Source organism: Octodon degus, unplaced genomic scaffold (genome assembly GCF_000260255.1).
Source record: "Octodon degus isolate 3935 unplaced genomic scaffold, OctDeg1.0 scaffold00049, whole genome shotgun sequence".
Lineage (NCBI taxonomy): Eukaryota > Metazoa > Chordata > Mammalia > Rodentia > Octodontidae > Octodon > Octodon degus.
The window spans coordinates 3,882,027-3,896,057 of NW_004524625.1; the positions used below are offsets into that span (position 1 = coordinate 3,882,027).

The 14,031-nt window shown below is 38.8% G+C and overlaps 1 protein-coding gene across 1 annotated transcript in view; it reads right to left on the reverse strand.

The window, feature by feature from the left end:
* The window catches only part of Rsf1 (remodeling and spacing factor 1), a 155,569-nt gene that overhangs the window by 46,753 nt on the left and 94,785 nt on the right, over nt 1-14,031 (reverse strand). Inside the window, exon 5 of the mRNA XM_004632530.1 lies at nt 417-571. Coding sequence (XP_004632587.1) covers nt 417-571 — 155 coding nt within the window. The remainder of the gene's footprint in view (nt 1-416; nt 572-14,031) is intronic.

Consider the following 14,031-nt stretch of genomic DNA (forward strand, 5'->3'; position numbering starts at 1 on the left):
TTTTTTTTTTTGGTGGAACCAGGGATTAAACTCAGGCCCTTGCGCCTGCCAGGGAAGCACTTATTCCACTGAGCCATCTCCCCGGCCCCTCTTAATCTTTTTGAGACAAGGTTTCACTATGCAGTTCAAGCTGACCTTCAACTTACGCAATCCTCCTGCCTCAGCATCCTGAGTGCTGGGATTATACGCATATGCCACTATGCCCAGGAAATCTAAACATATTTGATACAGATTTTTAAAATGTTTTTATTTATGTGAAGGAGCAAATACAATGTTTTGCTCTGTGTCTTTGAATAAAAAAAGACTAAGGAAAATCTCAACTTTTCAATCAACATTCAAAATTTATATAGCTGGTTAAGATAATAAAAGAAAAAGCGATTACAAAACAAAGCAAAATAAAACACACAAAAAAAAACCTTGTTTAGGTGTTCCTTCCTCTTTTTTACTCTCCTCATCCTCTAAGGTGGGACTGTCCCGAGAAGAGCTGTCCTGCTGGCTTGAGTTTCTCAACAGTACAGGATCAATCTGTGCTTTCAGGAGTGCAAGAGTCTCAGCCAGCTCGTTTCGATTTCTAAACAAGGGAAAAACAAGATAACATAAGTATCTTTCTCCTATGAAGAATCTGTGATTAATACATTTTACAAATTAAAATTTCAAGAAAACTTTTTAATGTCCAGACTAATAATTAACCCTGAATTCTAAAAATAGGTACTAAAAAAGAGCATTCATTAAAACATACTATTCACCACAGAGAAGAGAACTCTTAAAGATTTGCAATGGCGAGGCAGATCTCCAGCTGAAAACAAAAGTACAAACTATATTAAATAAAATTCAGTTTGACCACTTTTAAAATTATAATGTCATCTGAAATAAGATTAAAAAACAACAACGTATAACTGGACTGAAGTATTTTTAACACAATAATCCAAGTTGTTTTTTGTGTGTGCTGGAAATCAAATTTACAAGCTCATGCTTGCTAGGCAGGCGCTGTGCCACTGAGCTAAATCCCTGCCTTAAGTTCTTGATTCTTTGGAAATAACTTTTCTATCTTTAGAAATGGCAGGAGTTGCTATTATTATAACAATGAATGGTTACAATAGTCAACTCTAATGACATAGCTTAAAAACATTAAATAAGAATTTAGTTCCTGATTTTGTCTTGTCAACTATAATTTATAATTACAACACAGGAATTCAGTTTGATTCAATAACAGAAGATTTTAATCCGTAAATACTTTAGTTTTACTAGAAAAACTGAAGATTTTAATTCTCACTTGGATTTTTTTTTTTCTGTTTCTATTTTTAAATTAGTAAACAACATGACTTCTTCCCCTCTTCTGTGTTCCCAAAGAGCTATTTAGGCATTAACCACATAAATATGATTAATGTCAAAAAGTGGCGCTGTTGGTTTTCTTTCCTGTCACATCACGTATGTTCCTACACTATTCCTTTCCAGATTCATGCTAGCTAGACTGCATAGGTTGAATGCAAGGTCACTTCTCTGATGAAATAGGTTCTAAAACACTATTTAATGAAGGAATGACATCATTGTTCCTAAACTAGATGTCAACATGCCCAGGGACAAGTGGTACAATGTTGAGTACCTCACACCTGAAACGCTTGGGATAAGAAATGTTCCTTCTGGCTTGCTAGTATATGCAGATTTGGGGGAGATATTTACATACACATAATGAGAAATACCGGAAATGAGACCCAAGTATAAACATATATTCATTTCTGAACCTAAATTCAGTAGGTTTCACATATGCCTTCACCACCCTGTATATGTCTTAGTTTACATGGTACCAGTAAACAATTTTCTCATACTTATTCCCATATATGTACTTGAAAAGAAAAATACATGACATGTTATTAACACAATGAAAAAAAATAGTGTTCAGAATCCTTGTGCCTGGCTGGGGAGATGGCTCAGTAGAATAAATGTTTCCCTGGCAAGTGCAAGGGCCTGAGTTCAATCCCCAGTTCCACCAAAAAAAAAAAAAAAAAAAGAATCCCTGTGCCAGCAGTTGAATAGCAACAGCAAGCAGCAGGCTCTCAATCTCCACCTATGGTGCAGTGCCCCCCCCCCAGTGCCCCCCCCCCCCGTACTGGGGATTGAACTCAGGACCTTGCACTTGCCAGGAAGGTGCTATGCCACTGAGCTATCTCCCTGGCCAGGTGCTGTATTCTGATTAAGAGGGTACTAACTCTTTGTCTTAAAAAGCACTTGAGTGAACAGGTAGTTAGTTGTCTAAGGATGAGGAGGCACTCTGCTTCAATGGCTGGTTAATACTTTCTATAGTCATCTACTTCATGAATAGTTTTGTCTTATAAGTCTCTTTCATTTTATAAACTGACATGATTTCTTGTTTTTTTACACATAGTACTCTAGACCAGTAAACACACTATAAAAAATTACTTGATGTCATTTATAGGAATCTCTTATGTAATGTTAGTAATATCAACTTCATTGTCACTATTTTCAGGATTGCCTTGAATCAAAAATAATTTGGTTATTTCCTCATTGATCAAAAAATGAACTATTTGCTCATTACTGATGTGAAAAAAAATTTGATGTTTCTTCCAGCTTACCGGAAGTTATATTCTTTCACATATGTAAGAAGGTAAGTGCGGGGCCTGCTTAGGCATGCTTATCACACTAGTGCTCTGGGAGACTGAGGCAGGAGGATGAAAAGTTGGGGCTCAGCTAACAGAGCTTAGAAACAGACTGTTACTTAATCCCATCCATCCATCCATCCATCCATGCACACAGGGCTGGAGAGAGGCCCTGGGTTAAATCTCCAATATGGAGAGGGTACTAAGAAGTATTTTTCACTTGACATGTGGAGTCCTTTAAAAAGTCATTAGTCTGATCATTATCATCACTAAAGCTAGTCTCAAGATAGAGGTTGTGCAAGGCAGGCACAATTGTGTCTTTAGCCACTGAGTTTCAAACATTCACAACAGCATACAGAAAGAATTAGACTATCCTAACTGGCCACACTGTGTTTCCCAGATGTGAGCGTGTTCTTTTATTTTTGGTTTTACTCTCTTTTTATTTTTACTCAGCCCAAGTTTGCTATACAAAGCCAGTTTCTCCCCACTCTTCACTTGTACTTTCTCAAATTCTGTTACTATTTTTACACACACACACACACACACACACACACACACACACACACACAGAGTAAAGCTCTTCAACAAATTTTTCGTATCCGTAACTAATGTTCTAGCAAGCTGTTCAAGATAATGCCATCCATCCATCCATCCATCCATCCACGCATTTATTATGGAACATTTAAACTACAGGACAAAAGTAAAAGGTTCTGTGAAAAATGAACGGTTAGGGGCCGGGGAGATAGCTCAGTAGAATAAGCGCTTGCCTGGCAAGCACAAGGGCCTGAGTTCAAACCCCGGTTCCACCAAAAACAAACAAACAAACAAACAAACAACGGTTAAACAAGTAGATTAGTGAAGCATATTGTATCTGAATATTGTCCTTTCCCTTTCTCCAAGAAAAATACCTTGAGACAATTCTTTCCCCAAACTGCTTTTTTTCTCTTACACTGTTATTACAAATAAAGCCCCACAACTGAAGAGACTCTCTGGGCTTCTGGGTGATGGAACTAAGTCTCATCTCCAAATCATCTTTCACTCTATGCCACCACGATTGCTCACTGGGACACTGACCTACAGTCCCATGACTGGCCACAGTCTAAGGAAAACACAAGGCATATACACTGTTTTTTAAATTTCAGCTGGACTACAAGCAGAAGTTCTTCAAGAACAACAAAATCATGCAATGGTCATCCCTTTCAGTTTTCCCACAGTAAGCATGACCTGCTGGTCCAAGTGTTTGTGAAACCAATCAGAAAGGATGTCCCTGGTGACTTGCCTTTGTTAGCATATAATGGGCTGGTAAGAAACTCATTTGTATAAAACAGGTGAACACAGCTTTGGCCAGCAACATGATGTTTGTGTTTCTGGGTGTCTGCACACTGCACGTCTCCTGAGCATGCTCCATGCTAGTTCCCAAAGGACTAGCTCACCGCTGTGGTCAGGGTCTTTCTAGGGCAACAAAGGCAACAGTGATATTTCACTGGCACTAATTTATTAGGCTTGTTCTGGTGTGGAGATTTTTATTAGTGATGACCTTAGTGAACTCATCAATGAGTTTCTGCTACTCCTTGATGAGCAAGTATTTTTATCACCACAAATACCTAAAAGTATGTCATGCTGCTTCTTAAATTTATGCAGCCAGCCTGCTGAATATTCACAATTCCATTCAGCTTTCAGTTCGTGAGATTTTTGCTTGTTTCCTGACTGCATGCCATTAAGAGGCATGTGTTCACTGTGATGCCAACAGATACACTTTCAACACAACTGAGCACTTCATTTTTAGCTGTATAAAAAGTGTTTTTCTATTTTTCATTAATTTCTGTGTATAACTGTCTGCACACTTCCACATGTAATCCTTTTGTTTCTTAGGTCATATATGGTTGTCATTTCAACACCATGCTCTTGGGAAGGATTTTTTTTAGGGGGGGCTGGTTCAGGCTGCCTTAAGGGTAGGTGTGGTGTGGCATGTGGAGTTGGGGCTCAAACTGCGGTCCCACAAGCCTGACTGGGTCTACCCAGGCAGGCGCTTACACAACTAAGCTACTAGCACACCCCCATAAAGCTGAGAGGGATTTTTTTTTCAACACCATGCTCTTGGAAGATGTTTTACTCTCATACCATGCTACATTTTCACCAAGAACTTGATCTTTTATACTACAGACACTCATAAATGCTGCTTCTTCTTTATGTCACTGATAATCACAAAGGTGTCTGAAGGACTTTTATCTTTCAATATCTTTAAGCCACGAGCAGAGAAAATTTTTTAAAAAACCAGTAACATATGCAGGTCTTGAGCTCATGTGGGACATTGTGGGCAACCTTCCAAAGGTATCCCTAGCATACCACGCAGACCTCTTTGTTATTCTTTTTAGTCCTATGAGGAGGAATCTGGGTGTATAGGGAAAAATATCACAATTGAAGGGGGCTATGTCATTTTTTCCCTAAGGGATGTGGAGTAAACTGTGTCTTACTCGTGTGTTTTAACTGCAAAACATCAAAGAAGATCAAAGGTGGAATTTTCCACTTGTGGCATCATGTTCGCACTCAAAAAATTTCAGATTTTGGAGCCTTTTTTAAAGTTTAGAACTTTGAATTAAGGAAGTTCTAACTGAATTTTCAATAGACCTCAGCCTCATCTGTAAGTCACGATTCTCTAAAGGATTATTAAATTGGTCTAAAGAAAACAACAAAAAGAATGCCAACGATGAATCCCTCAGACAATAACATGCCAACAAACTGTTGTACATGCATGTGATATGAGCAAACATAATAAAATGATCTAAAATTCTAATTACGTATTAGAAGAACATCAGATGAGATATTCTCTTTGCAAAGTTCTGCTCCGCTTCATACAAGGGACAATTAAAATCCAAACACTTGGAAAGAATTTACTTTTTGCTTTTGCCAGGGATGGTGGTTCACACCTATAATCCCAGTCCTTAGGAAGCTGAGGCAAAAGGACTGTGCCATGGGTCTGAGGCCAGTGTACATTACATATGGTGACACTGTCTCATAAAAACTATTTTTCACAAAGATGCTGTCTCATAATTTTGTTACATAGACTTGCCTCTAACCTAAGGCTTTATGTTTAATGTTATTACTTTTAATATTGTAATAAATGCCTCAACCTGTTTGCTATTTCTGAAGTTACACTGGGTTCTAAGAAGTACACAAAAGTCATTTATGATAGCTATTTTTAAAAGCTTCATAACTCAAGAGCTGATTTATTGCCAGGAAAAAATTCATCTCATTTACTTCAAAAAGGAATGAATTTAACAGTAAAAATCACCTCAGAAAAATTCCCTAAAAGACTTCAAACCTGTTTAATGTGCTTACTTTTTTTGGCAGAACCAGGGATTGAACTCAGGCCCTTGCACTTACCAGGCAAGCGCTTATTCTACTGAGCCATCCCTGGCCCTAATGTGCTTAAATACAAGCCTAATAAATGCTATATGAAAACAGAAACCTACCCTCCCATTTTAATCTAACAACTGGATTCAATGTGCTAGCCAAATTTTAAAAAATATAGATATATTCAAAGTCATACATAAATTACTTAACAGGATCTTTTAAAGTATACTATGGATTTTTTTTTTTCCCCTCCAAATACCTTCAGGGCAGGTTTGGCTGGCTTGAGTTGTGGGGATCGAACCACAGCAACCTGAGCCTGACTGCTTTGTTGAAGCAGCCACTTAAAGAACTGAGCTAAGGGGCAGGCCCCCTAAAGTATACTATGAACTTAAAAAGTAATCTGATTGTTTTGTCCTCCTTCTCTCCCTTTCCTTCAAACCATTTCTTCCACCGGACATACAAAGTAAGATCTATTGTCCCCAAATTCCATACTCGTTGAAGATTTCGGGTGATTGTGTTTGTGTTCTCTTACCCAAAAATGTGTTCCCCCTCAGTGGCTCCAATTAACTCAAAGATAAGCATAAGATGAATGAGTAACATTTGGTGTATTTACAAATGGCAGTGTTATTCAGCCAAAAAAAAAGTAAGCAGGGAAAGGGGATAGAGCTTAGTGGTAGAACACTTAACTAGCATACTCAAGATTTGAACTCAATCTCTAGCATCAGTAAATAAAGACACAAAGCAGAAACACAGGGAAGAAGCCAGGCATGATGGTGTACGCCTGTCATCCCAGATACTCCAGATGGAGATAGGGAGATTTCAAATTTGAGTACAGCCTGCACAATTTACCAAGATTCTTTCTCAAAATAAAAAGTAAATAGGTCTGGGAATATTAGTAGTATTAGAGTTTCCCTAGGTTCAACCTCCAATACTACATTACAAACAAAAACCCTTTTTGATTTCTACTATATCTAGGAGCCTTTGTAAACATTACACTATGTAACAGAAGCCAAGCACACAAGGTCATATTTTGCTACGTCTAGAACAGGTACATTTTACTACGCCTAGAATTGACAATTGTCTAGAATGTGCCAATTCTAGAATAGGTACATTTTACAAACAGGAAGATTAGTAATGGGGAAGACAGAAAAGAGAGTAACTGCTAATGGATTTAGGGTTTCATTTGGGGATTGAAGAAACTGTCCTGGAGACAGACAGCAGCACTGGCTGTATCACTGGGCAATAAACTAAAACAACAACAAAGCTGACTGTGTATATGAAAAGTAAGAGAAGGGAATAGGGAAGAGAAAAGGGAGAAAGAAGATGAGAAAAGGAAGTTAGGGTTTGTGTCTAGGGGTCCCCCCAAAGCCTGGGCTCCCAGAGTTTGTGCTAAGACTCAGAGTCCAAAGCTGGGATTATGGGTATGAGTACCTTACCTGCCCTAGGGAGGGCAGCCTGCATACAGTGTCAGGCAGGGGAGAGGCTCATTGTGCTGCTCCTTCCTTTTGTTCTTGCTGTTTTGTTGTTTTCTGCCACCATAAATGGCAGCCCTCTGCCATGTTTCACCCTGCCTTGGAGCCAGCCAAGTATGGGCTGAAACTTCCACAAACAGTGAGCTAAATCAACCTTCCCTTCCTTAATTCAGGTGTCAGGTATTTTGTCTCAGCAACTGGGGAAAAGTAACTATCACAGAAGGAGAGTGGAGCAAGAGGAGGGAAAAGAAAAGTATCTTGGGCCAATATGTAGCTATTCAGAAAATGAAAAAGCTTAAATTCTAAATACATTTTGCATAGAAAACTGATAGGATTTGTTGCTAAAGTAGATTTGGAATAAGAAAAGAGGTCTAGGACCTAAGCAACTGAGATGATGTGATTGCTGTTAACTGCTATGAGAGAAACGCACTGGTGGAAAGGCTCGAAGTTCAGTTTGAAGCAGACTGATACTGACTTAGGTAATCCTGTATCTTCCTATCTGTACCTTATTTAATTTCACTCTGGGGAAATAAAGGATAATTTCTAACAATTCTTCCAGTTAAAGAGCCGCTCAGTTTGTATTAGTGAGAGGAGAACCAACGGAAGTAAAAGTCCTAATCAGTGCTAATAAGAAAAAGAAACAAAATAATAAACACAGGGTTCATCTTCTACCAAAGCTCTGACTAAACATGTGGCCCTTAGTGCCCTGGCAGGGTCTCCAGCACAGGCCACGTGACATTGTACAGTAGTTTACTCCCTGTGTCTTTTCCACCAACAAGGAAAACTTACGAAATGGGACAGAAAGCAGGACAGCACATTTGTACTCCCAGTGCTTGGGCAAGCAGAAGGAAGACAGTCTGATCTTGGCCTTTGTAATTTAGGGATAATGTCTCAAAATACAAAAATAAAAAAAGACTGGGGACATACCTCAGTGCAAAGGCCCTGTGCTGAACACGCAGTACCCCAAACACACACACACACACACACACACACAGCCACCAGTCTGGAGAGAGTGTGCAGCAGGGTATATAGCATTTGCTAGTAGCATGCCTAGAAATTGTATACCATATTTAGAGTTCAGATTTTTTTTTAAATGATTGTTAAAACCACTCCCAATTTTTAAAATATTTTTACTGTGGTGTAACTTTTATATTGTGAAATTAACATATCCTAAGCATTCAGCTCACACCTATGACAAATGCATACAGCATGGAACCCACATTATCAAATAAATAATATCATTATCATAGAAAACTCCCTCCTCTGTATCCCTGCGGAATCCCTCCAGCTAACAAAGCACAGCACGTTTTGTGAAATGAAGAACTTCAAATAAATGTAATCAAACAGTATCTACTTTTTGGATTTCTCAGCACACAAATATTTTGAGACAAATCAATATAATATGAAGCAATTCCTTTTTACTCTTTAGTAGTATTCCATTACAAGAATACTGTTTAGAATAAAGATGCTAGGAATGTTTCCATACATGACTTTTTATAAATGTCTTCATTTCTCTAACATTAATATACAGGAGTAAAATTGGAGGGACACAGGATAACAGTTCACTAACATTTAAAGAAATTGCCAGTTTCACAAAATCCTTACACCATTTTACATCACACTAACAAGAATCCCTATCTTGCTAACACTTAGTGTTGTTAACAAGTCATTTTCATTCTAGCAGGGGTGAAGTAATATCCCATTGTGGTTTTCATTAATAATATTGACTTTTTGGGCCGGGGAGATGGCTCAGTGGAATAAGCGCTTCCCTGGGAAGTGCAAGGGCCCAAGTTCAATCCCCGGTTCCACAAAAAAAAAAAAAAAAAAAAAAGACTTTTGTATGAATATTAATCTTTTTTTATAAAGCACCTGCTCAACAGTCTGCTGAGAATGTTGCCTTCCATAGCCAAATGCAATCTAAGCAGGCACTTTCCACAGCACTCTCGGGACAGGAAGAAGTACCTTAGCAAGTCCTTCTTTGTACTTTTATTCTCTCTCTTCGAGGCCCACATTGGAAACAAAATAATGATAATATGTTTTCTTCTGGGAAAATTCTGTTTTGAGTGTTAATTGGAAAAAGACACTGGCTAGAATTAAAAAAAATTTTTATTGAAACTTGTTACTACTCTTTGATTAAAACAAAATTGCCATTTTTGTAGCTCAAATGTTCAAGTATTGACAATTTCATATGGTTTAATAAAATTTAACAATTTTTTTATCTCTGTACAAGTCTCATACTAAATTTTTTTCTACTTAAAATATCCTACAAACACGAACGGCTTAAATTTGTCTTATATTTGTATTGCTAATTTTTCAAAAGTAGAAATAGATGCTATTTAACAAAGTTTATAAATTGTGGTTATATTAAATTTCATTACACCTCTTTGGAGGGGTTTTCATTTTTGCGCAGTGTATGTCTGTGCATTTGTTCATTTGCTCATTCATTCCTTCACTCCACTAGCAATACGGAGACTGAAAGGTCAGGGCCTTTCATCGAGCTACATTCCCAGCCCTTTTCTAAAATTTTGAGATACAGAAAGTGACCAGGCTATGCTTGAACTTTCCATCCTTCTGCCTCCATGCTTTAGAAAGGTGGATTACAGGCATGTGCTATGTGCCTGGCTTTCATCTACTTTTTAAGTTGCAGTACTCAGTTCTATTTCTAAATATATCAGTTGAGGGGCTGATGAGATGGCTCAGTGGTCTAAAGTACCTACTTAGAACAAGCTTAGCAAAGCACAGGGACCTCGGTTCAATCCCAAAGCACCACATCCCCGCCCCCTGGTGGGCTGAGCTGGCCACACACACACACACACACACACACACACAAATAAATAAAATTTTTTTAAAAACCTCTAAACATAATTACTCCTTAAAAAAGTAAATAAATATATCAGTTGGTATTAGAAATATGTCAACTTCTAAATGTACCAAAAAGACTGACTTACTAGGTTGTGAACTGCACACAATAACACAGTAGGCTAGGACAGAAGGAATGTGAGTTCAAGTCTACTGTGGGCAATTCAGTGGAGACCGAATCGCAGCAAACAACACTGGGTGAGGAGGAAGCTCAGTGAGAAGACCCTGGATCCAATCCCTAGTACCAGAAAGACAGAATTCTAAAACATAAGGAAAAAACCCACCCAAATTCAAAAGACTATTCAGTTTTTCTTATAAAATAATGGAATAGAATTAGGAAGAAACATGCTTCCAATATCAGCTGATCTCTAAGAAAATAATGGTATTATATTTTAAAAATACTTTTAAGCAAAAAAAAAAAAAAAAAAAAGCATGCTTTTTACTTCACTAATAATCTAGTATTCAGGTTTTTCGGGTCCTCCTTTCCAAGATGACGAAAAAAAGAAGGAACAACGGTCGTGCCAAAAAGGGCCGCAGTCATGTGCAGCCTATTCGCTGCACGAACTGCGCCCGGTGCGTACCCAAGGATAAGGCTATTAAGAAGTTTGTCACTCGGAACATAGTGGAGGCCGCCGCCATCAGGGACATTTCCGAAGCGAGTGTCTTCAACAGCTATGTGCTTCCCAAGCTGTATGTGAAGCTGCATTATTGTGTGAGTTCTGCCATTCACAGCAAAGTGGTCAGAAATTCATCTCGTGAAGCCCGTAAGGACCGAACTCCTCCACCCCGATTTAGACCTGCTGGTGCTGCCCCACGACCTCCACCAAAGCCCATGTGAGGGGAGCTGAGTCTTAATGGACTGAAGAAAATTCTCTTGAGAAAGAAATAATAAATTGAATGTTATACTTTAAAAAAAAAATAAAAAATAAAAAAAATAAACTAGTATTCAGCCTGGCATATAGCTCAGCAGTATAAGCACCTGCCTGGCAAGGTTTGATTCCTAGTACCAGGAAAAAAAAAAAAAAAAAAGACATGCAACACAGTATTCAATAAGTTAAGACAAATATCTACATGTAACCTAAATGAAAAGCTGAAGTTCTTCTATATGCTTTATTTGCTCTTTCTTTCTTCTTTCTTTTCTTTGTTGCCCTTTTCTGGTTTTTTTGCTGTACCTTTATCTGTCAGTTCCTTTTTTGGGAGTCAACCTTTTCTCATCAAGTTTCTGAAAGATTTCTTATTAAAGGCAATTTTATCATTCTGTGTAATTATAATGGACATCTGCTGATTACACACTTAATAAAGCTATGAATTCCTAAACTGCTGCTGGAAGAAGGATTTCCTCCCATTCAATCATCTCCTTTGGGTTTCCTATGCTAACATGTCTCGTAGACTATGGCATATGAATTTAAATACTGTGTATCAAGTATGTTCTCAGGGGGATCATGAATTATTCTGAGTAAGAAATGACAAGTGAGTGCTATCTTTTGGACGTTGTGCTAGGAACAAACACAGGGCCTCAACACAATAAAGAATGTTCGGCACAGCAACATCCCTAACCCAGACCTTTTTGAGGAATCAAAAATAACACACAGATTTTAATATTTAACCTTCACAAAATGAGAGCCAAGGTAGCTCATAATTTCTCTCAACAATAGTTAACTAGTGAGTTGAAGCTAACTGAAATGCCATATCACAAGTCTTCTTGGCTTCTGGTAATATGTAGAAGCGCACCCAAATGAGAATCTGAAAAGTATAGTCCTTCTACAGGAAACATGGAACAGACAGCGAATTCCTTACCATATACATACTCTGGACCTGACCGACGCTTTATGCCAGGTCGAGGTCCCAGAGCTGTACTATTCACTGCCATACCCCTCCTACTGACTGGCACAATGTCATGACAAAAACTGATAAGCAAAATAAATTTACACAATTAATGAAATAAATATTAATGCATCCAGTAAGTGTTTAAAAACTGGATTTAGAAGAGGAAATCAGTCATTAAACACAATGGTTTCTTAATTATCTTGAATATTTCTACTTTATTTGGGTAACCTTCTCTGATACATTTAGACAGAAATAACCTATTCACAGGTATCCCAAATGATGAAAAATAACCACTTCACTAAAGAAACCTGTGGCTGTTAATGTGGAAAAACTATGTCCAGTTATTTTATGTTTCTTTTTTTTTTTCCTTTTGTATTTTTTAGGGAAGGGTCTACAGGGTGTTCAGGGTCTCACTACGAGATCAGACTCACAGTGATCTGCCTGTTTACAGTCTCCAGACCAAGAGCTGGGATTACAGGCTTAATAATCCCCCTGTACCACCACGCCCAGTTTCAACTGCCCTCTCAGCATGCCCTGGAGGCAGGGCTGGCATGGCAGGCTTGGGGATGGAAGACCCAGCCCCTGTGCCTGCTTGCAAGTGCTTTAATCTGATAAGCTATTTGGCCAGCCCTTATTTTAAACCTGGGGAAAAAGTTAAAGGTGAAAGCAATGTCAATGAAATTCTGATCTTCTTATTGACACATATTCTTCAATAAATAAATTAAGTGTCAACCTCTGAGGTTAGAAATGTGAGAAAATTTGATATTTAAAGAGATGGTGGTTGGGCAGATAGCTCAGCAGCATAAGAGCCTACTTGGCAAGCACAAGGTCCCAGGTTCCACCCCCGGTACCGCATGACATGCCAGTCCCAGAAACAGGAGTGGTGGTGCAAACCTGTAATCCCAGCACTCATGAAGCTGAGATAGGTGGATCACTGTGAGTTCCAGATCAGCCTAGAGGGCTACAAAAGTGAGCACAGGGCCAGCCCAAACTGCATAGCAAAACCCTCTATCTAAATAAATAAAACGAGATGTGGGCCAGGGATATAGCTCAGTGCCTAGCAAGCACAAGGTCTTGAGTTTGATTCCCTGTACCAAAAATAAAATAGGAGTTGAGAAGAAAAGAACAAATGTTTGCTGAAAATGTATTGTGGTCCCAGCATACGTGATACGCCTTACAATGTTCTGGGAAAGTATCACAGTCATTTTAGTGTATAGGGAAGTGAGGGAAAGAAAGTGATACCAAAAGGCTCACAGATGGTAAACAGATGAACCCAGAGAAGCACCGTCGCTAATTCAAAGCTCTCGCAGCATGCAGTAGGGCAGAATCTCCTTAAAACAGTGAACCTTACAAAATGTAGTAAGCATGACTGATCAACAATAATCATTGGCTGGGGCTGTTGGCCCATGCCTGTAATCCAGCACTTGGGAGACTGAAGCAGGAGGATTGGTGCGAGTTTGAGACCAGTCTGCAAAACAAAGAGCTCAAGGCCGAACTTCACAGCAAGACCCTGGTTGCAAAAAAGGGGGGGGGGGGGGACACCAATAATTGTGATTATTTCTCTGTCATACTTTTTATCTACAAATCAGGAAAGAACACTTTGAAACAATGATGTGAGGCTAATTTGGGCAATAGAAGACATGAAATTGTGGCATGAACACAATCCCATTTAAGTGCTGGCATTCCTAGGGAGATACGAGTGAACTGTACTTCAGAAGTACATTGGTGCAGGGCCGGGGAGATAGCTCAGTAGAATAAGCACTTGCCTGGCAAGCGCAAGGGCCTCAGTTCAATTCCCCGTACCGCAAAATTTAAAAAAAAAAACGTAAAATTTTGGGGCTGGTGAGATGGCTCAGTGGTCTAAAGCACCTACTTAGAACAAGCTTACCAAAGCACAGGGACCT